Source organism: Balaenoptera musculus, chromosome 14, assembly GCF_009873245.2.
Source record: "Balaenoptera musculus isolate JJ_BM4_2016_0621 chromosome 14, mBalMus1.pri.v3, whole genome shotgun sequence".
Taxonomy (NCBI): domain Eukaryota; kingdom Metazoa; phylum Chordata; class Mammalia; order Artiodactyla; family Balaenopteridae; genus Balaenoptera; species Balaenoptera musculus.
The window spans coordinates 15,262,017-15,284,101 of record NC_045798.1 but is presented as its reverse complement, the minus strand read 5'-3'; the positions used below and the strand labels follow the sequence as shown (position 1 = coordinate 15,284,101).

Below are 22,085 nucleotides of genomic sequence, written 5' to 3'. Positions count from 1 at the left end.
CCTGACAAGGATGGTGTTTGTTTAATGTGAGGATGGGGATGAAACTGCTAAAGTCCTCATCAAGGATCATGACCAAGCAGTTCCACTTGACCCCAAGTGGCCAGGAGTTAATCATCAAACCCGGGGAGGTCACAAGCAGGTCAAGAAGGGCACAGACCATCTGGGCTGCCAGGTGCTTCCTGGACCTCACTTCCCATTTGATATATAGGGAAACTGAGGCCCCCCAAATGGATGTGACCAGCTCAGATTCACCCAGTGAGATGCTGATAGAGACAAGACATGAATGTGATCACGTCATTCCCCTGCCTAAAGCCTTCCATGGCTGCCTAGTGCCCCTGGGTGAGGTCCAGACTCTGGATTGGCACAGGCATCCTGTGGACTCTGGTCCTTGCCCACCTCCCCAGCCCCAAACCCACCTGCTGTCCCATCCTTGCCTTTTCTGTTCCAGTCCTCTTGCACATGTCTCCGTTCCTGGAACACCCCATGTTTTTCAGTTTCAGACCTTTGCTTTCCCTGTTCCCGATTCCTGGCTCCTCTCAGTCTCCTCTTCCAGGAAGCCTTCCCAGCCCTCAAGGGCCAGGTGAGGTACCTGCTCTGGGCACCTGCAGCCCTGCCCCACCTCTTTCTCCCAACATCTGATAGCATTGATCAGAGCTGCTCTTCAGTGGTATCTTGGGGCTTCTTGAGGGCAGGGGACATGTTGTCTTGCTTGAGGCTAAAGGTCCCAGGACTTGACACATAGTTGTTGTCCAATAAATATTCTTTGAATGAATGAATCGGTTGTCAGAGTCATTCATTTGAACAATAAATAATTGTTTGGGTCCCAATGTTGGGTATAAAATATCAGAGGTGAGGAGCAGCTTCAGAAGAAAACATGCCTTTCTCATGTGACAGATAATAATTGTTTCTTTATCCTTGTTTTCTCGTCTCAGACCTAAGTTGACCTTGACAGTGGTCCAGGGGAAGTGGCTTGGCATTCGGGACAAGCACTGGACTTGGAGGTGTCTGTGTCACAACAAAGGTGGTCCAGGGTGAGAGTTAAAGGGTGCCCCTCGCTGGCTGGGTGGCCTTGGCCGAGTGAGTCCCCCTCTCTGGGCCTCAGTTTCTTCATCTGTGAAATGGGACCAGGTAATCACATGTCTCGGACAGCAAACCGGGAGGCAGTGAAGGCTGATCTTGTCCCCTTTCTCCTCCAGTGGGGAGCTGTCCCTTTAACACAGGAGGAGGGGTCAAGGCCACAGGAAGCTGCAGGAAGCTGGCAGAGCCAGTGCCCAGGCACGCTGGTGGGCAGCAGGCTGGGGCTGAGCTGGTCTGGGGACTGTTGAGAAGGAAGGTAAGGGGTTCTGGGGCCCAAATAGAGCCCTGGGGCTCTGTGTACATTTGTGAATGTGAGTAGAGGCTAGTCTGGAAAGTTCTGGGGCCAAGTCCCAGCTGAGTGGACAGAAAGTGGGAGGGTGAGATGGTCCGAAGTCCTCCCAGGAACATGGGTTCAGCTCAGGGTGCTTGTGGCCCGTCTGCCTTGGAGTAGAAGGCTAGGGGTCTGGGACCCTGAGGATCGGGGGGCACGTCCTGATCCCAGGGGGGTGGGGCTGACATTCTGCCAGCCAAGGGGTGGCTGAGGGTTCCCAGCCCTGGCACCAGAGATTTGACTGTTGAGCGTCACCCAGGTGGCCTCTGGGGAAAAGCGTGAGGGACAAGGGAGGTGGAAAAGGTATTCAGTTGGTCTTTACCCCAATTCATAGATGTAGCAGGTGTCCTCCTGGGCATCTGGGCTCGATAAGGCTGTTGGAAACTTGGGGTTCATTTATTTGACTGATGCCTGCTGTCCTCTTCTGGGCAGTCGGTATAACCAAGAGGGCTGGGGGAGCCTGGGGACTGAGGCAGGAGCATTTAGCTCCTAAGGACAACTGGCAGTTAGGTGCTAAATGCTCACACCTTTAATGATAATAATGCTAATATAAAAGAGAAAGTAAAGCATGGTGGGTAAGAACACAGATGCCAAAGTGCACTGTCTGAGTTTGAATCCTGGCCATGCCATTTCTAGCTGTGTGATCTTGGACAAGTTACTTAACCTCTCTGGGCCTCAGTTTCATTGTCTATAAAGTGCAGTTAATAATTGAACCTATCTCAGGGTCGTTGTAATGATTATATGAGATAAAATATAAGGTGGTTGGTATAGTGCCTGGCTCAAAGTAAGTCCCATATAATTATTAGCTATTATTATATGTGAAGCAGAGTTGATGCCTTTACTTTATGGTCTCACTTAATCATCACAATGATCCTGTGATGCACAAGCTCTTCTCCCAGTTTGTTGTGTGGCTGGTTCCTTTTCATTTTTCAGGTCTCAGTTTTAATGGTCACCTCCTCCAAAAGGCCTTTCCTGACCTCCTGACCCAAAGTAGGTCCCCTGTTCTTCTCTTCAAGACTCCATATATGCCTGTTTCCCTTTTAGCAGTTCTCACCATTTCTGATTATTTTGTTTGTCTATACAGTTATTTGTTGCATGTCGATCCCCTTCTGAGATTATAAGTCACCTCCAGGAGTAGATGTCTGTCTGGTTCACCATGGTATCCCCAGTTCCTAGGTCAGGGCCTACACCTTGTAATCATTCTAGAGTAACAGTGAGCCTACCAGCACTGTTAGAAGACCCCAGTGAGATAACGCCTCCAAAAGACTCAGTCAATTTCTGGTAATTGGATTCAACAAAGGATAGCTATTATTATTATTATTAATCTGCACCAAAACCTGTGAGTTGGGATGTTATTATTCCCATTTTACAGAAGGGGAAATAGGCACACAGAGGTTGAGACACTTGTCTGGGTCACACAGCCAAGAAGTCATAGCTAGTTTCTAACTTTGGTCTCTGATTGACCCCAAAGCTCACATGCTTGGGCTCTGGGGCTGAGGTGAGGCCCAGGGCTGGGTATGCGGGATTTGTGTGACCCATGGGCTACCCTCCCCCAGTGCCATGCCCTGCTTAAGAATTGTCCTGGATGGAACTGGGTGGAGGTGGTTCAGGCTTTGCCATGCATGGGGAACCCCAGGGCCATCCCAACAAAGGCCCAGAGTCAAATCCAGGGACAGGAGACCTGGAAACCTCTGAAGGGGGGAGCCCAGCTCTTGACTAAGCAGGGGTGACAAGAAGCTTGGGCTTGTGGTGGGCGGGGGAGGGCGCAGCGCTCCTCCTAGTGGCAAATAATGGAACTGCAGCCCCACTATTGGGCGGCCCAATGCCTTTCTGCTCCAGAAAAAAAAAAAGGGGGGGAGGCGGTGGGAGGGCACAGCGTTTGCTCCTTAAAAAAAATCCTTCTAATTTTCTCCCTTCTAATTTCCTCCCTCTCTGCTTCTCGCCCTTACACACTGGTTCATTCACTCACTCAGTCATCCGCACTTTGGCTTAAAACCTCCCAGCGGCTTCCCATAGCAAGTAGAATTAGAATAATATCCCAACTCTTCACCGTGGGCTGGAACGCCCTCCCCTGCATCCCTGACCACCTCTCCTTGCTCGCCTCCTACTCTCACCTCCACCAGTCCCTTCTCTCAGCACCAGGAACGCTCTGAGTTCATTTCCCTCGAGGCGGTGGTTCTACCTGCTGTTCCCTCTGCAGAACGCTTTTCCCTTGCTTCTCTTCTTGTCATTCATCTCAAAGTTCCCCCTGTGAGAACTTGCAGGTCAACAGAAAAGTAAGTTACCTCTCAACCAACCAAAAATGCACAGCTCCGATCTGCCTCCCAATTCAAGCTGTTAAAAACTCTAAACCATCGCCAAAAGCAAGACGGGTGGTTTATTACATTTAATGAGATGACTGGAAATTTGAACACTTAGCAGATATTTGATGATATTAAGAAATCATTTTAATATTTTTAGACGTGATAATGGCATTGTGATTGCATTTTAAAAAATAAACATCAGTGAGGTATAATTTCCATAAAATAAAATTAGCTTACTCAAGGTTAGAATTTGAAGAGTTTGGACAAATGTATACTGTTCTGAAACTGTGGCTACAATGTTTAAAAAGAGTTCTTTGCTTTTAGAGCTACATGCTGAAATATTTACAGAAGAAATAATATGGGAGGAAAGTTATAATAATAATAAAGGGGGAAGAAATAATAATACAGGAAGGAGGATTAGGCGTAGATATGGAGAAAACAAGGCAGGCCGTGCGTTGATGATTGTTGAAACTAAGTGATGGCTACACGGGAGCTTCGTCAGACAGTTCTTGACACTTTTGCTGTGTTTAAAATTTCCATAATACAAGTTTAAAAAAAAGTTTCTTTCCTGGGAGACGTCTTTGCTGACCACCCTTGCTAAAATAATACCCTCCCCTCTAGGTCACTCCTGTTTGAAATTCTGTGATTCTGTCTCCCCAGCTAGACCATGAGCTCCGGCAAAGCAGGGGCTGCCTCTGACGTGTCCCCTCCTGGGTCCCAAAACCTGGAACTGCCTGGCACATAGTAGGTGCCTCAGTAATGTCTTTTGAATAAATGAATGAATAATGAATGATGAATGAATGAATTCTCCCACTCTCATTCATTTATCACCACTATTGGCCACGTTCTCCATCCCCAGCGCCACAGTTACAGAAGAAAAGGGCCCCTAGTCCAAACGTCCTTGTCCAGCTGGTGAAACTGAGGCCCAGAGAGGCCCAGACACTTCCCTGGAGCCTCACAGCTTGGCAGCCATAGGGCACTAAGGGAGCCAAGCGGAGGAGCTTCTCCCTCTCCCCGTCCCCTGTTCTGGTCACAGGGACTCTTGGCTGGAGCTGCCGGGGCTAGGACGTTTGTGCCCTCCTGCAGGCCCTCTAGGTGGTTGCTGGGATGGAGCGCCCTCTGGCGGAGTGTGCCAAGGGTGAGCACTTCCACATCGTCACACCTCTGCTGGAGAGCTGGGCACTGTCCCAGGTGGTGGGCATGCCTGTCTTCCTCAAGTATGAGAATGTGCAGCCGACTGGCTCCTTCAAGATCCGTGGCATTGGACATTTCTGCCAGGAGGTGAGGGTGTGTGGGCAGGAGGGGAGAGTGAGGTTGTACAGATGGAAGGGGACAGCTGTGGGCAGGACGAGGGGTGGGGAGAGTTGCAGTGGGAGGGTCTAACTCCATCCCACACATGCCTCCATGACACCTGCTTGGGTCAGCCCTCACCCACATACCTTGTCTTCCCAGGTGGCCAAAAAGGGATGCAGACACCTGGTGTGCTCCTCAGGTGAGCCCACCCCTTTCTACTTCATGAGGGTCCTCAGGGCTGGGTTGGGGGAGGAGGAGCCGGCTGGAGCAGCAGTAGATGTCCAGGGCTTGGCCTCTTTTTTTTTTTAAATAAATTTATTTATTTATTTGTTTGTTTTATTGTGGCTGCACGTGGGCTTTCTCTAGTTGCGGCGAGCGGGGGCTACTTTTTGTTGTGGTGCGCGGGCTTCTCATTGCGGTGGCTTCTCTTGTCGCAGAGCATGGGCTCTAGGCGCCCAGGCTCCCGTAGTTGTGGCACGTGGGCCTCAGTAGTTGCAGTACGTGGGCTCAGTAGTTGCGGCTCGCGGGCTCTAGAGCACAGTCTCAGTAGTTGTGGCGCACGGGCTTAGCTGCTCTGCGGCATGTGGGATCTTCCCGAACCAGGGCTCGAACCCATGTCCCCTGCATTGGCAGGCGGATTCTTAACCACTGCGCCATCAGGGAAGTCCTTGGCCTCTTCTTAAAGGTCCAGTCTCATCAAGGTCATGGTCAGATGGCTGCTTTGTATGTCCTTTCCCAGCCCCCTTCCCATCATTCAAGCCTCCTGGTAGTAAGTGATAAAAACCCAATCATACGGGTTTAAGTTACAGGCTCCAAGAATTGAAGAATTCTTGGGATAATTGGCTTTCAGGCACAGCTGGATCCAGGAGCTCTCCTCTGTACCTCTCCTTTTCTTGGCTTGTCTTTCCTCTGTACTAACTTTACTCTCATATAGACCACATGGTAACAAGATGGCCATCAGGAGTTTTAGGCTTGCCTCCTACCATCCTACCAACCCTGGTGAAAAGGGAGTACCCTTTCCCAATGGCCTCATCAATCCATGAATTGGTCTTTTTGGCCCAGCTTGTCCCATGTACTCATCCCTGAACCAATCATGGTTCAGGTGATTGCGTTCTCTGATTGGCTCCACATAGATCACGTGTCCACCTCTGGGGCCAATGGTGGGGCATATAAGTGTCGGGAAGGAGTGACTCCCAAAGGGGAATGGAGGGGGTGGGAGAACAGTGTGTCAACAGGCTAATGCAAATGCCCACAGCACCCCCTTCTCCTGCCTCCACAGGGGGTAACGCGGGCATCGCTGCTGCTTACGCTGCTCGGAAGCTGGGCATCCCAGCCACCATTGTGCTCCCCGAGGGCACCTCTCCGCAGGTGGTGAGGAGGCTGCATGGGGAGGGGGCCGAAGTTCAGCTGACTGGAAAGGTAAAGACCTCAAGACGGGGAAACCAGCTGAAGGGGGCCGTTCCCCCTTTACTCCCACCTCACCCCCAAGAGATCATGTTTCCTTTTCCTTTCTGTGAACTATGCCTGGGACCCAGTCATCCCCGAGGATGGCTGAGCTGAGGGGTGAGTGAGATGTGTTGTATATTAAGGGCTGGGATCTGTCAACTTGCCTCTCCCCACCTTGAGAAGACTTTTCCTGTGTGAACCCAAGAGAAGCGGGAAGCTGGTGGTTACCAGGAGTGTATCTGTCTCCCTGCGTCCTCACTAACACTTGGTACTATCCACTTTAAATTTTTGCCATTCAATAAGACAAAAAGTGTAAAAAAAGATGATGACAGCATCATCCCCCATTCTGAGGCCACCCCGAAATGAAAGGATATTCATCTGATAAGGATATCATTGGTTCACTTTGTTACCCAAGAAACAGAGACCCAAACATGTCATCCTTCTCCCCTGCTGGGAAGAAGAAGAAAAAAAAATCCATCCATCCATCCATCCATCCATCATCCCTGGAAAACAGGCTTTTAAAAACCATCAAAGTTAAAACTAAAAGCCATATCATGGTACCCAAACTGTATACTTAGTGTATACAGTTTCCTTCCTTCCTGCCTGCTTTTCTGTCTCCCTTTCTCCTTCCTTCCTTCATATATTCATCCATTCATTCGTTCACTCACTCACTCATTCATTCATTCATTCAACATCCTTCTGTCCATCACCCTTTCTCCCTCCCTCTGCCTTCTTTCCCACCCCTCCATCCATCCATCATCCATCCAACAGATATTCATTGAGCACATACTATGTGCCTGCTCTATGTTAGGCAGTGCTAAGAATACAGAGGTAATAAGACGTGGTCTCTACTCTTACAAAGCTCCAAGTATTGTTGGGGAGACTCGCAGGTAACCAGGTGATGAGAATAGAACACGATGGGTCCTGCCTGGATTGTAGAAAGCACATGGCATCCATTGTCCACTTGGAAGCCTCTGCCTTTGTCCCAGGAGGCTGCTGGGTCCACACCAGCTCTGGTCTCACCGTCAGGGGTCTCCTCAGCCCACTGGCCCCTGGAGCCATCCAGGAGACCTCAGGCTCTGCTCCAACCTCCATAGCCGTCTGACTCCTGTCTTCTGAGGGCCTCGGTTTCTCTTTAGGTCTGGGACGAGGCCAATCTGAGGGCGCAAGAGTTGGCCAAGAAGGACGGCTGGGTGAACATCCACCCGTTTGACCACCCCCTGATATGGTAAGGCTGGTGCCCTTCTCCCCATGGAACTCAGCACTGAGAGACCCTCATTGAGTCAGGGTCCTCCCACTGGACAGAGGGGAAACTGAGGCCCAAAGAGGAGAAGAGGCTTGGAAGCCAGGCACATGGAGGTCCAGACCCCACCTCTGCCACTTGTGATTTGTGTGACTCTGCAAAGCATCTCACCACCCATGCCTCAGTTTCCACGTGTGTAAAATGGAAATGCTAATAATAAATCCCCTTGACTGAGTGTGTACTTTGGGACACATTTAATCCGTTTAGTCTTCCCCAAAGCCCTAGAGATGGTTTTTCTAATGCCCATTTTACAGGTGAGGAAACTGAGGCACAGAGAGGTCAAGCTACTTGCTGAAGATCACACAGCTAGTAAGTGGCAGAGACCTTGAGTCCCAGGCCCAGGACTCGAGTTGGGCTGGTTCCAAGTGTTACTCTGGTCTCCTCTTAACCAGACACAAGAACGCTGCCTCTTTCCAGCGTTGTGGAATGGATTAAATGGATTGAGCATGTGCCTGGGAGGTTGATGAAAGGGGGAAAGAATGAGTGAATGAATAAACTGAGTGGATGAAAGCTGAGTGAACTGTGGCAGGGTCTCCCTCCACGTGCCATGGGTGGGGAGGTGGATGGCGACGCGGGGAGTTTGTGTGGATGTGAGCCTGTGGGGCTGGGGCCTCCCTCACCCCTGCTCCTCTCTCCTGCTCCCTCATCCTGCAGGGAAGGCCACGGGAGCCTGGTGCGGGAGCTGAAGGCAGTGCTGGGGACCCCACCGGGTGCCCTGGTGCTGGCAGTGGGGGGCGGAGGCCTCCTGGCCGGGGTGTCGGCTGGTCTGGCAGAGGTGGGCTGGCAGCACGTGCCCATAATTGCCATGGAGACGCAAGGGGCACACAGTTTCAATGCGGCCATCAAGGCAGGCAGGCTGGTGACACTGCCGGACATCACCAGGTAGGCATAGGCTGGGGGCATTTGTGGGGCGCTAAGCTGCCCTAGGACCTCCCAGTCCCACTTAGTGGAAGCGGGGCACTCAAGGGGGGGGCGGTCACCTTTTTTTTTAATTAAAAAAAGATTTTTTTTTTGCCACACCATGGCATGCGGGATCTTAGTTCCCAAACCAGGGATCGAACCCAGGACCCCTGCAGTGGAAGCACAGAGTCTTAACCACTGGACCACCAGGGAAGTCCCCTCAAGGGGGTCTCCTTAATCCTGCATGGCTGATCTATAGGACTTTTCATTCCTCGCTTAAACCCATCAGTGTGTTCCCCAAGCTCTCAGGCCCAAATCAGACTCCTCCCCATTCCACTTCCGCCACTGGCCTGTCTTCCTGTCCCTTGAATGGGTCATGTTCTTTCCTCCCTCCGCGCCTTTGCACGGGCTGTGTCCTCTGCCCAGAAGTCCTAGGGTTCCCTCTTCTTCTTTTGGCTGTTTTCTCTCCCCCTCAGAGAGATTCTCCCCTCAACCCTGTCATCGGAGGTTCCCCTCCCAAGTTCTCCCTCATAGTGTCTACCTACAGTGGGTATTTATTTACTTGTTCTTGTGTTTCCTTACTCACTGCTGTCTCCCCTCCCAGACTTGGTGCTTGGTAACAGCAATAACAATAATCGCAACCAACGCTTCTGTAGAACTCACTATCTGTCAGGCTCTATTCTAAGCACTTGAAATGTTTTAACTCATTCTCTACGACAACGTCGTGAGCCAGCTATTGTTATTATCCCAGTTTTTCAGATGAGGAAACTGAGGCTCAGGGAGGTGAAGTGACTTTTCCAAGGTCACACAGCTAGTTTAGAGCCAAGGTTTGAAACCAGGCAGCCTGGCACCAGAGTCCATACTCTGGGCCACTTAGGGCTCAGAGCCAGTTCTTATGAGCTCAGCAAAGCCTCTCCCGGGCCTGAAACACTGCCCAGCTCAGGAAAATACCAGCAGGTAGGTGATCCCAAGCACGGAGGTAAAGAGCATGGACTCTGGAGCCAGACTACCTGAATTTGAACCCACATTCTGCTATTGACTAGCTGTGTGGCCTTGAGCAAGTTACTCAACCTCTGTGAACTTCAGTTTCCTAACCTATAAAATGGAACTCATAAATTTCTAACTCCAAGGGAGAGCATAAGGATTAAAACAGAAAATCCAGGGACTTCCCTGGCGGTTCAGTGGTTACAACTCCGTGCTGCCACTGCAGGGGGCGCAGGTTCGATCCCTGGTTGGGGAGCTAAGATCCCACATGCTGCACGGCGCAGCCAAACAAACAAACCCCTTGTCAGAAAATCCAAGCATCCAGCACCTTGTAAACATTCAATGAATATTAGCTATAGTATAGACATGGCAAATGTTTATTAATGAATAAAATGAAAAAAAGATCATTTTCTAGGCTTGGCTTTCTGGGGTCTGTGCAAGAACAACACAATCATGGCTGTAGAGTCAGAGGGGGTGATGTGCATTCATCAGCCATTCTTGGGACACACAATTTTTGAGTGCTTCCTCTGAGCCAGGCGCTGCTTGAGATTCTTGAAATGCTGGGCCCCCGGCCCATTGCAGGATGGGCGGGGGGCCCGGGGCTGGGGAGGGCTGGCGCTGTGCGGGGAGGAGACTTGATTCCCCAGCTCCTCTCCGCACCCCTGCCCTCCCTGCCCCACCTGCCCGCTCCTACAGTGTAGCCAAGTGCCTGGGTGCCAGGACGGTGGCTGCACAGGCCCTGGCGTGTACGAAGGAGTTCAAGGTCTTCTCTGAGGTGGTGGAGGATTCTGAGGCCGTGAGCGCCGTGCAGCGGTTCCTGGGTGAGTAAGCACTGCCCCCCACCCAGGCTCAGAAACTGGCAAAGTCCCTGGATCCCCTGGAGAGAGTGTGCTCCCTCTTGTCTGTATCCTCAGTGCCTATCGCAGGGCAGGGTATACAGTAATCATATAGTAAGTGCACGTTGAGTGGATGGAAAGGGTGGGGGTGAAGAAGGGGTGTGTCCTGCTGTCTCTAGCCTCCGGACTTCTGTACCCACTCTTCTTCCCTCTGCCTGCCCATCCTGGCCCTCCTCCCTATTGGTTTCGTGTAACTAAGGGCTACTCAGCTATCATGACACCTCCTCCAGGAAGTCCCCTCTGATCTCTCACCCCGACCCCACCTGGGTTGAAGACTTCCTATGCACCAATCCCAATAGTCTCATAACTGCCAGATTCTTATCCAACTACATCACTAGACTGTGAACTCTATGAGGGCGGGGGCTGGTGTGTCTCATTCATTGTTGTGTCCCCAGGGCCTTCCTAGCACTGGGCCTGGCAGGGAGGGGGTGCTCAATAAATATTTGTTGAGTGAATGGATGAGTGTATGAGTGAGTGGAAAGGTGGATAATGAATAGGTGGATGGGTGGGTGGATAGACGGATGGATTGATGGGCAGTGGATTGACAAATGACGTGGATGAAATGGATGGAAGGATGGGTGGACACATTGATTAATGGACACATTGATGGATGGACAGACAGACAGTCAAATGATGGATAGGGGCTGAATGGATGGATGGATGAATGGATGGATGGATGGATGGATGGATAAAACAATGATTGATAGATACACTGATAGATGGACAGACAGTCTAATGATGGATAGAGGGAGGGCTGGGTGGATGGCTAGATGAAAGGCAGACGGATGGAGGGATAATGGTCAGATTGATGGATGGAGAGAGAGTCAGACAAATGATGGATTGTGAGATGGATGCCTGGATGGCTGGCTTCATGGAACTGCGGTGCCCAGAGCCTGCTGAGCCCTAACTGGTTTTTCCTCCCTTTCCTCGCCTCCACCCCCGTTCCCCTACTCTGGGCAGATGATGAGCGAACGTTGGTGGAGCCTGCCTGCGGGGCAGCCTTAGCTGTCATCTACTCAGGCCTCCTGGGGAGGCTCCAGGCTGAGGGCCGCCTGCACCCTTCCCCGGCCTCGGTCGTGGTCATCGTGTGTGGAGGCAACAACATTGACAGTGGAGAGCTACAGGCTCTGAAAGCCCAGCTGGGCCAGGGCTGAGGGAACCTGGTTTAGGAGGGCCGGCTGGGCCCCAGTGATCCCCAAGAGGCTCCTGGACACCCCTGGAGGGGGTTGCTGGCTGAGGGGCCTCTGTGCTCATGGATGGCAGTGGCAGCTGCCCTGTGTTGCTACGCTGGCTGCCTCCTACAGGAAGCCCTCCTGAACTGCTCCCTTTGGCTTCCCTGCAGCTCTGGCCAATAAACCCTTTCTGAGTTGGGCCTGTAACTCCAGCAGGTCCATTTTTTCCACCTCCATGAACTCAGAGAAGGCACACAGCAACCTGATGCCAGCACTCTGATGAAGCGACTCTTTTCACATCACACGGCTTGTGCAACAAAGCCAAGAATTCAGAACTCCGGTTCCTAAGGGAATCTGGCCATGCTGAGCTTCTAACTGGGCTTCCCTTACCTGGCAGACCTGCTCAGGAAGGGGAGGGGGACATTCTGTCACTTCTCAGGCCTGGGCTGGTAGGACAATATTGCCAGTCTTTATCAAGTGCTTGTCATGTGCCAGAAATGCTTCTAAGAACTTTCTATTCATTGTCCTCTTTAACGTTCACAAAGGCACTATGAAGTAGAAACCATTATTATCGTCCCTGTTCTACAGATGGGGACACTGAGGCATGGAAAGGTGACATAACTCGCTCGAGGTCACACAGGCTGGAATGTAGCCCAGCCAGTTTCAAACCCTGTGATTTTCGACATGACTCTGTATTTCTTGGACCTCCACCTTCTTTGTGTGGTGGGACATTGGAGAAGGAGGTAGGGCCTCCAGGTCGGTCTGGACACACCTGTGGGTCACAAGGAGGGTGGACACTGGTCCTGAAACTGGACACCTGCAGCCCCTGGAAAGGATCTCTTCGGAAACCGAGAGAAAAATTAGAATCCTTTGTGGCCACCAGGGGGCAGCAAATTGTCTCCAATGGGGAAGCCCCCGGCTCCAGGCAGGTGAGACCTGCCCCAGGGTCTTCCTTGACTCTACCCAGCCGGGGGGTGCTGAGGTCCCAGAGGCGAATGGGCCCACACAGTCTTGGCATGGGGGGAGCCCTATCCAACCCCTCCCAGTGCTGCAGGAAACAAGGCTCAGAGAGGGTGGGGGCCACCCTGTAGACATCGACCTCGGTTGCCAAGGTTGTCCCTCCAGAAGCCTCCAGGACCCAGCTCTATGTCCTTGTGGGTTCCTAGAATAGACACTGAGTGCTCCAGAGCGGGACACAGCCAGGCTTGAGCCTGAACTTTGTTCCTACTCACTACTCCAGTGACCTTGAGTAAATGATGCTCTGGTTCAGTACCTCAGTGTTCTAATCAGTAAAATGGTTTGTTTGAAGATTACTACTAGGACCCGGCATAGGTATAGTCCTTCAATAATTGCTAGTTCTTACCACCTCCTGAGTGTTCCTCCTGCAACAATGAGGGGTGTGGAGGAACTAGTAGTTATTCTTGTGTTGAGCACCTACTGTGTGCTTCGGGTCTTAGCAGTCATTTCATTTAATCCTGCAATAACCTATGTGGTAGATAGTATTATAATCTTCATTTTTGCAAATGAGGAAACCGAGGCACAGAGCAGTCAAGCACTTACTCCGAGTCACACAGCTGAACTGGAATGCTACTATGTAAACACCTGGGCTTGTGCCTCTAACCACGACTGCTCTCCTACCTCCTTTCCTTTGCTTAAGCCATGCCCCCTGCATGCCATGCCCTCTACGATTCTAAATCCTACACATTCTTCGAAGGCCAGTGTAAGGGCAGCCTCCTCCCTGAAGCCCCTGGGATTGCTTCAGCCAGAGACCATCTCCCCAACCCCGCACTCCTCCAGGTGAGCGGCAGAGCCCGTCTCCACTCCAGGTGCTCTGTCTCCCACTCCGGCTCCTGTCCTTGGCTGCACTCATGGGAGACTTGTCAGCTGCCGTTTGCTCCTCTCCTGGTCTCGGCAAGCTTGAGATAAGAACCCGAGGGGCCTGTTGACCCTGTCCAGATAACACACGTCAATTACCTTGGAGGAGCCCTTCCTGGCTGGCACCCAAGGAATGCCAAGGGCAGGGCAGAGGCACAGGGCGAGAGCAGGACGTGGACGGTTGAAGCTGAGGTGATGGTGTTATGACCTGATGTAGCAGGCTGGGCACTGGGGCTGAGAAACTATTGCCATTCTGCCTTTGCCCTCCTGGACCACTCAGTGGGGGAAGTGGGGAGCCTACAAGGAGGGTCCTGGGAGCAGGAGATTTTCTATATTGGTCCAGGGCTCTGTGGAGAGCACTGAACACTGGGTCACCAGGTGTGTGTACCTGCCTGAGATACACCCAGCTTCCCCATCCCAGCTGGGGCCCCTCTCCTGGGAGGGGGGCCCTTTGGTTCCCTGTGGGTTCTGTCGGCCGAGGTTCCCTCTGTCTTCTCATCAGCGGGACTCTAAAACCCCTGCCTCCATCTAGTCCTTCACTCCAGCCTTAAGCCAAGGTGATGGTTGAAATCCAGCCTTTGGTTGGCAAAGGAGGTGTTTTTACCCCAGAGCTGGCCCCAGGCATGGCAGGGGCATGGGAAGGCGGACCAGGGTCATGCCGCTGCTGCCCCCCTTTCTCCAGCCTGGGCAAGAGCCCAGTACAAAGCGGGTACGTGCTCCAGTACCTTCAGAGAAGGGTCTGACCCTCAGTTGTGGACACGATGGCTCAGACTGGCTTTATATCTCAAGTCATCTGTGCATGGCTGTGTGCTTTTGTAATTGTAGGCATGCATGTATGTTTGTGTCCATGTGTGGGAGAGTGCATGCACTCGTGTATTTATGAGGCAACACTTGCAATTCATTGAAGGGTTTCCCTCAAACTGTGTAGAGCTTCACATTTTTGCACTTGGGACTTATAATCCAGTCACTAGCCAGGCATCAAACTTAGATGTATACGATGAAGCAGGTCAGGGGCTAGACATTAGGGAGTGGTGGGGATTGGAGCAAACTGGAAAGCTCATATTCTGCCTAAAGGAGGTGGCCACTGCTCAAGTTTATCCAATAGCAGGTCCAGCAGAACAGATCTCCCAATTTCTTAGTGTTAGCTCAAATTCAAAGCAATTTAGGAAACGCCATGTGGTCTGTTTGCCTGCATATTTATAAAAAGGTCCTGCAGGAAAGGAGGAGGAACATGTGACCCCAACCTCAGCCAATCCAAGCACTGTATTTTGTCTGGCCATGGTGACTGGTTCAAGGGCAGGCCCAGGAGCCAAACTTTCCAATCAGAGCAGCTCTCAGGATGTGAGCTGGGGATTGTTTGGCAAATTCTGGAGACATGTTTGATTGCCACAACTGGGTTGGGGGAGCGTGCCCCCGGCACTTAGTGGATGAGGTCCAGGGAAGCTGCCCGACACCCTACAATGCACAGCATGGCCCCCACGGCAAGGAGTAACTGGACCTTAGAGTAGTAGAGCCGAGGTTGGGAAACCCTGTGTTAGGCAAATCTCATCTCTTCTGGGCCTTGTTTTTGCGGGGGTGGGGAGGTGTCTCTGGATTATTTCTATTTGTGTATTCCTGGGAGATGGCATGCTGTTTTTAATTGTTATCACTTTATCAAGCAACTACTCAGTGCCTGGGAGGATTCCCTGTCTTACACATGAAGAAAGGGATGCTGAGAGAGAGGTAGAGCCCAGACCCACTCCAGAGTCAAGGACCCTATTTACCATAACAGCCAGAGTAGCCAGGGGTTCCACAGTGGAGGAAAGGAGGCAGGTAGAAGCACGGCCCGCCCCCTGTAGGACCTGGTTCGCTGAGCTGTGATGACGGGCAGGTAGTGAACCCAATGAGGCAACGCATCTCACCAAGTCCCTAAACCCACTGGACTGCTTTTTTAAAAAAAATATTTATTTGTTTTTTTATTTATTTGGCAAGCCGGGTCTTAGCTGCGGCTTGCCAGCTCCTTAGTTGTGGCAGGCAGGCTCCTTAATTGTGGCATGTGAACTCTTAGTTGTGGCATGTGGGATCTACTTCCCTGACCAGGGATTGAACCCGGGCCCCCTGCATTGGGAGCGTGGAGTCTTAACCACTGTGCCACCAGGGAAGTCCCTGGACTGCTTTGAAGAAGAAACTTCTGGAAAATTTAAATGATCCCACCAACACCTCACCAGGATAGTGGCTGAATTTACGGAATCCATTTACGGAAGCTCTTTATATGAAGGTGGGGTTATTGATCCTAGTTTATAGCAGAAGAAACAGGTTTAGAGAAGCAGCTCCAGGAGCCTCCAGTCACACAGTGGGTTGATCTGTTCCTTAAGTGTCTTAATCTTTTGGTTAGTTGAGATAGGCTGGTTAAAGAAAGCTTCTTTGAAAAGGTGACACTTGAGCTGAGGACTGAAGGGAATGAAGGAGTATGTGGGGGTGTATGGGGGAAGAGCAGAGGGAACAGCATGTGCAAAGGTCCTGAGGTGGGAACCTGTGAGGAGGCCACTGTGACTGCAGAGGGAAAGGCAAGGGAGAGAAAGTAGATGACGGTGGAAGATGGACAGAGAGGCAAGGAGTGTGCATGGGTGGAGGGAAGGGGCACCAGATCATGAAGAGCCTTGCAGGCTGTGGTCAGTACTTTGGTTTTTACTCTGAGGATGATGGAGAGCCCTAGGAGAGTGGAGCATGAGACCATATCCCTGCCTCCCGTCTCCCTCCGCTCTGTCCCCAGCCTCGATCTTCTTCTCCTGTCCTGAGAAACCTTTGCACACGACTGGTGCTCACCCCACTGCCGACTCGAATCTCCTGGATCAGGTGGGTGCAGCCATGCCCCCCAGCTGCTGAGTGTTGGCTGCTGACGGCCCACAGCTGCCCCCTTCTCCAGAGAACAGCCAGTGGGAGCCACTGTGTTTAGAGATGCAGCCTGTCTTGCAACCTCAGGGTGGGGGCAGCTCTGTGGTCCCATCCACAGAGCAGAACTCCCCATGGGATCAGGCTGAGACCCGCCTCCGCCTGAGCCCTCCCCTCCTCCTGTTCACCTCCCATCCCCTTCTACTCGCGATAAATCACGTGCCAAGAACCCCCATCTCAGGCTCTGCTGGTGGAAAACCCAACCTAAATGGACCCTCTCCCCCTGTCCCCATCCCACTGGCTTCTCTCTTCCCCAGTGTTTGTGCTTTTAAAACTCCACCAAAAATGTCACGTGCAGGTTTCTTGCCTGGTTTCCAAACTCCCTGATAAATTCCACTGGCTGGGCAACCCCAGGAGAGATTTCTGGAGCAAGGAACCCCATAAATCACCCTGCTGCCATTCCGGCGTGGGCAATATCTTATGTAAAAAGGTGTTTCCTGGGAGCGCCACGGGCAGGAGAATCCTATTACAAGCCGCCCCATTAATTATAAAGAGTCAAGTCGACCCTTTGCTGTGATTTTTTATCTTAAGTCCGAAAACTGATTACCTTCACCAATCCTTCCCCTTCCAAAAAAACCCTAAAGAATAAAATAAATGTTTGAAGAATAAATACCAAAGTTTCTCCTTTTAGGGGAGAACCAGCAGAGAGACAGAGAGAGAGAGAGAGGGAGAGAGAAAGTGGTGGGAAAGGGTCTTTTTTTTTCCTTTTAAGGTAAAAGTCATTGAGCACTCAGCCTGTGCAGGGCATATTCAATTCTCCGGACTCCTTCACCACAGGAAGTGGGTGCTATAATTCGTCCCATGTTACAGATGAGGGAAACTGAGGCTTGCCTGAAGTTACATGCTAGCCCTTTCTTCTGAGGTGGTAAGGTGGGCAGAGAATGGGCCAGGCTGGGTATTTGAAGACTTGGGTTCGAATCCCACCTCCGCTTCTTACTAGCTAGGACCCTGAGCAGATGAATTAACCTCTCTGAGCCTCAAAATTCTTCTCCTGCAAAATGAGGAATAAAAGCATCCCGGGAAGGCTTCCAGGGAGAAGACATGCGACAGCAAACACAGAGGGCAGAAGCTGGGCATGTCCCTTGCCTGGGTGACTAACAGCCTTCCCACTGGCCTTCCTGCCACCAGTTTTGAGGCTGCCCTCACTCCCATCCCCAATCTATTTCGCACTCAGCAGCCAGAATAGTTTTTTTTTGTTTTTTTTTCTGGGTTTTTTTCAGCCGCACCGTGCAGCATGTGGGATCTTAGTTCCCCAACCAGGGATCGAACACATGCCCCCTGCAGTGGAAGCTCAGAGTCCTAACCACTGGACCACCAGAATAGTCTTAAACAAGCCCAAGGCAGAGCGTCACCCCTTCTGCTGAAACCCTCCCGTGCCCCTGGCTGCATTTCAGATAAAGGTCTGATCCCTCACCTAGGCCCACAGGGCCCCGTGTCATCTGGCTTTTGCGGACCTTTGGGGTCTCAGCCCCTCCTTCTTTCCCCCAGCCCCAGACTCCCTGAATTGCAGGCACACCAGCGTTTTTCTCTTCCTAGAACTCACCAAGCTTGATCCTGTCTCAGGGCCATTATCAGCGCTGTTCCCTTTGCCTGCCACACCCTTCCAGAGCTCAGCAAGGTTGGCAACTTCTCATTCAGGACTCGGCTCAAGTGTCACCTCCTCAGAGAGGCCCTCCTGACCCATTGCCTGCCACTCAGGGCCAGGACTAGGGTGAGGCGAGCAAGGTACTCACTTTGGGAGGAAAATGTAAGGGGTGCCACAAAACTCGAAATCAATTTAAAAAAAAAAAGAAAAAAACCTCAGAAATCAAGAAAAAGATTGTAATAAAACAACTTTAAAATGAAAATTAATGCAACAGAGATTCATGGTGAAAAACATAGGGGCATTTTACATAAAGATAGGATCTCACCTTGCACTTGGATGTCTCATCTCCCCTGAATGGCAGATCCGTCAGATCCTGTCTTTATTTAAAATGTTGCCGTTTTGTTCATTACGGATTATTTTGCATTAATTTTGAGTTTTCAAAAATATTATATAGAAGTACGATTTATCTTGATTTCTAAGTTTTTGGTGTGCACCTCCTTTAAATTTTGCACCCAACATGAGTACCCCACTTGCCTCACCCTAGACCAGCCTGGCTGACTGCCTGTTTTAACACCCAGTTATTCCCAATCTCACCACCTTCTTTTCTTACCACTATTTGGAATGACCAATTATTTTTTCCCTTGGTTACTGTCTGTCTCCCCCACTAAAATATCAGCTCAGTGAGGGCTGGGATCAAGTCTGTCCTATTCACATCTGTACCCCAGAGCCCAGAAGAGTGCCCAGTGCATACTATTTCAACAAATATTTGCTGAATGACCTAGTGAATGAATGAATGAATGAAGAACAGATTCAGGAAGGCAGGTAGAGGTCTGGACAACTTGATTGCAGGGTCTTCAGTCCACCTCCCATCCCCATTTTTCAGACGAGGAGGCTGAGGTCCAGAGAGGGTAAGTAACCTAATCATAGTCACACAGCACAGCCACATCAAAGCTGGTCCAAAACTGAAAATCCCATGGGACTGTGAGTTCATCAGAGAGAAGTCTCCAGTGACCTGGAGTGGCCTTTAGGGACCAGCTCTCTCTGAGTGAACACATTCCTGAAATATCATCCCCAGACCCATCTTGCCACCTAGGGTTGTGCCAGATCCATGCATCATCTTTACTATTACCTAATTCACAAGTTTCTTGAAACCTTAAATGCTGTTTAGAAAGAGAACAGTTATCACCACTCTAAATGGAGAAACAGTATCACTTCCCAGAATTAGATACATGTAGCAATATATAAAAGGATAAACAAAACGATGCCATTACATCCTAGCTAGCTTCTGTCCTGCGGAGACTCCAAGCCTGCCTGCGTAAGCCAGGGTTAGCAAGCTAGCACCAGAGACTCTCCCTAAAACAATCAGAAGGGCTGACAAAGAACTGAAAAGACAGTGACTTGTTCATGAGGCATCAGGCACCTGTGAAAAATGCCTGGTTCCTCCCGTGGGTCCGTGTCCCACACTGTTGGTTAAATAATAGCGTGGCAGCATCGCACAATGATACTGATTTTGGTCTCAGGGACCCGTAAAGGCATGTGAGGCAAACTCTTCCTCCAGCAATTTCTGCCATTGAGAAGCAGCAACAGCCCGAGAGCCTGCAGCAGGTATGAGCAGAGGTTCCCAAGCTCTCCGTTAGGTACCAGGTACCTCCCTTCCCCCCAGTCCCTGGCAACCACCAATCTGCTTTCTGTCTCTATGGACTTACCTGTTCTGGACATTTCATACAAATGGAATCAGACAATATATGGTCCTTTTGCAACTGGCTTCTTTCACTTAGCATCATGTTTTCAAGGTTCACCCATGTCTTAACCTATACCAGTACTTCATTCCTTTTTATGGCTGAATAATATTCCATGTAGGGACATGCCGCATTTTCTCTTTTCATCCGTTGGTGGTACATTTCTTTTTAAAGAGATTGCCAGGGAATTCCCTGGCAGTCTAGTGGTTAGGACTCCACGCTCTCACTGCCGAGGGCCCAGGTTCAATCCTTGGTCAGAGAACTAAGATCCCATATCCCACAAGCCACGCAGTGTGGCCAAAAAATAAAAAGAAACAGATTGCCAAATTATTCTTCATTAGACCTTGATCTCTTACTATTCTTATCTTTACAAGCCCTATAATTTTCCATTAGATAACATTGATATCTTGAAGTATGTTGTGGAAAGTAATAAATTGCATCTCTGTCCAAATAGGCTGTGAAGTTAGTCCTGGTTTTAGAAAACGTTTTAAGCATTTCTTCAAAGAAGAAAATGGGATAATGATAACAGTAGCTACAGCATCCGATACACAGCCATTGTTATTATTCCGGTATTATTATTATTTCATTCAGTGTTTATTAGTCAATGGTCTGCTCCGTGCCAAGCACTGTGTTTAGACCATAACATATGAAGACTTATTTAACCCTTGTGATGACTCTTTTTTTTTTAATATTTGTTTATATGGCTGTGCTGGGTCTTAGTTGCGGCATGTGGGCTCTTAGTTGCAGCATGTGAACTCTTAGTTGTGGCATGTGGGACCTAGTTCCCTGACCAGGGATCGAACCCAGGCCCCCTGCATTCAGAGCACGGAACTTTAGCCACTGGACCACCAGGGAAGTGCCAACTCTTGTGATGACTCTTGAAGTTAGATCTTATTGTGCCCTTTTTATAGATGGCAAAGCTGAGGCTCAGAGAGGTAGAGTGGCCGAAATCAAGTCACATACATTTCCTGGTCTCAAGTTGCTCACAGCCTGGGGATCAGGACACAGACACAGTGTGGGTCGAGGTGTTATAATGGAAGAAGCAGTGGACACAGTGCTACGGGTGCCTAGGTGGGTGACACTGCTTTGGCCAGCTGCTTCAACTTCACGTGGTATGACCGTGGAAGCGGGGTCCCTGCTGCTTCTGAGCAAGGAGAATTTACACCATAAGGTTTTCCTCCAGTGAAAACAGGATTATTGAGAACCTGCGTGTGTTTCTAAGCTAATGCTTTGAAAAACCGAATGTGCACCCTCATCTCCTGGGGCTTGTGCACTCTTTGGCTCTGAAGTTCTGGGGTGGGGCCTGAGATTCCGCATTTCGCTGCTCTTGATCCACGGACCATACTTTGAGTATCAAGGGGCTGGAAGATTTGAATTCAGATCCCAACTTTTGCTGTAAACTTTCTCTGGGAACTTAGGCTAGTCTTTTGCCATCTCTGAGCCTCAGTTTCTATCTCTGGTCAATGGGGGCATTGCCCTCCATCTGGAACATTCTCTGAGGCATAAAAAAATGAGTGGTATTATCACTTTCTGCTTGCTTGCCTGAAAGCATGGACACCTGCTGGGGTGAGAGGTTTCCTCCCAGACCCCCTGGAGCCCATCAGCAGGTGCTGGGGGTGGTCCTGAGCCCCGGCACAAAGTGCAGAAAGAGGAGGCCAGAGGCGGCAAGGCCCCAGAGAAGCAGTGGGAGAGGTTTCCGTTCATCACAGAAATGGCCCATTTGCAATGATCGGTTACCCAGGTGTTAATAACGCTAATGGCATAGGAAGGGTAAACTCGGTCACTTGGCTGAACAGAAGAAATATGCAGAGAAGTGCTCGGGTTTCCATAAATCAGCCGGATGCAGCACTATGAGGGAGACAGGACTTAAAATTCCGGTCAGGAGATGGGTATTCTCATAATCCGAGCTAGAGAGGTAATTTATTCTGTTTATATCTTTTTACTGCACGACAAGGCTTGGGAGCAGGAGCCCTCCAGAGCCATTCTGCATTTTAAATATTAGTCCTAAGCACAGTGGGTCAGATCTCACGCTCGGGCTCCGTGGGGTGTTCATTTCAGGGCAGGAGGACAGAGATGGGGGCGGGGCAGAGCATGCACGCCGAGGGCTGGAATACATGTGGCTTCACCGTCCAGCGCTGGCCAGAATTACAGCCTCGGGGCAGCAAGGGAGAGGCGATGTCCCCCTTTTCCCAGAGCTGGAAGGCGCAGCCAGGGGCTGGCTAACCTCCTTACCTGCACAGCTCGCAGTAT

At 50.6% G+C, this 22,085-nt stretch overlaps 1 protein-coding gene across 4 annotated transcripts; it reads left to right on the top strand.

Moving 5' to 3' along the window:
- Positions 1-900: 900 nt before the first annotated feature.
- On the top strand, positions 901-14,091 carry SDSL (serine dehydratase like). Of its 4 annotated transcripts, none has more exons than XM_036823778.1 (10): positions 902-1,031; positions 1,197-1,333; positions 4,372-4,455; positions 4,748-4,992; positions 5,164-5,203; positions 6,284-6,423; positions 7,590-7,678; positions 8,408-8,635; positions 10,334-10,458; positions 11,494-14,091. In XM_036823778.1, the coding sequence occupies exons 4-10, from the start codon at positions 4,819-4,821 to the stop codon at positions 11,685-11,687; spliced, it is 990 nt and encodes a 329-aa protein (XP_036679673.1). In that variant the 5' UTR covers positions 902-1,031; positions 1,197-1,333; positions 4,372-4,455; positions 4,748-4,818; the 3' UTR covers positions 11,688-14,091. The 4 variants fall into 4 exon arrangements, with proteins under 4 accessions (XP_036679676.1, XP_036679673.1, XP_036679674.1 ...); XM_036823779.1 differs by having other exon boundaries at positions 4,798-4,992; positions 11,494-14,090; XM_036823781.1 differs by lacking the exon at positions 4,372-4,455 and having other exon boundaries at positions 901-1,031; positions 4,798-4,992; positions 11,494-11,903.
- Positions 14,092-22,085: the final 7,994 nt, after the last annotated feature.

Coding starts and splice junctions, on each gene's coding strand:
- SDSL (XM_036823780.1), top strand. CDS start 4,819: ATGGAGCGCCCTCTGGCGGAGTGTGCCAAGGGTGAGCACTTCCACATC. Junction 5,204..6,283: donor ACACCTGGTGTGCTCCTCAG/GTGAGCCCACCC, acceptor CTGCCTCCACAG/GGGGTAACGCGGGCATCGCT. Junction 10,459..11,493: donor CGCCGTGCAGCGGTTCCTGG/GTGAGTAAGCAC, acceptor TACTCTGGGCAG/ATGATGAGCGAACGTTGGTG.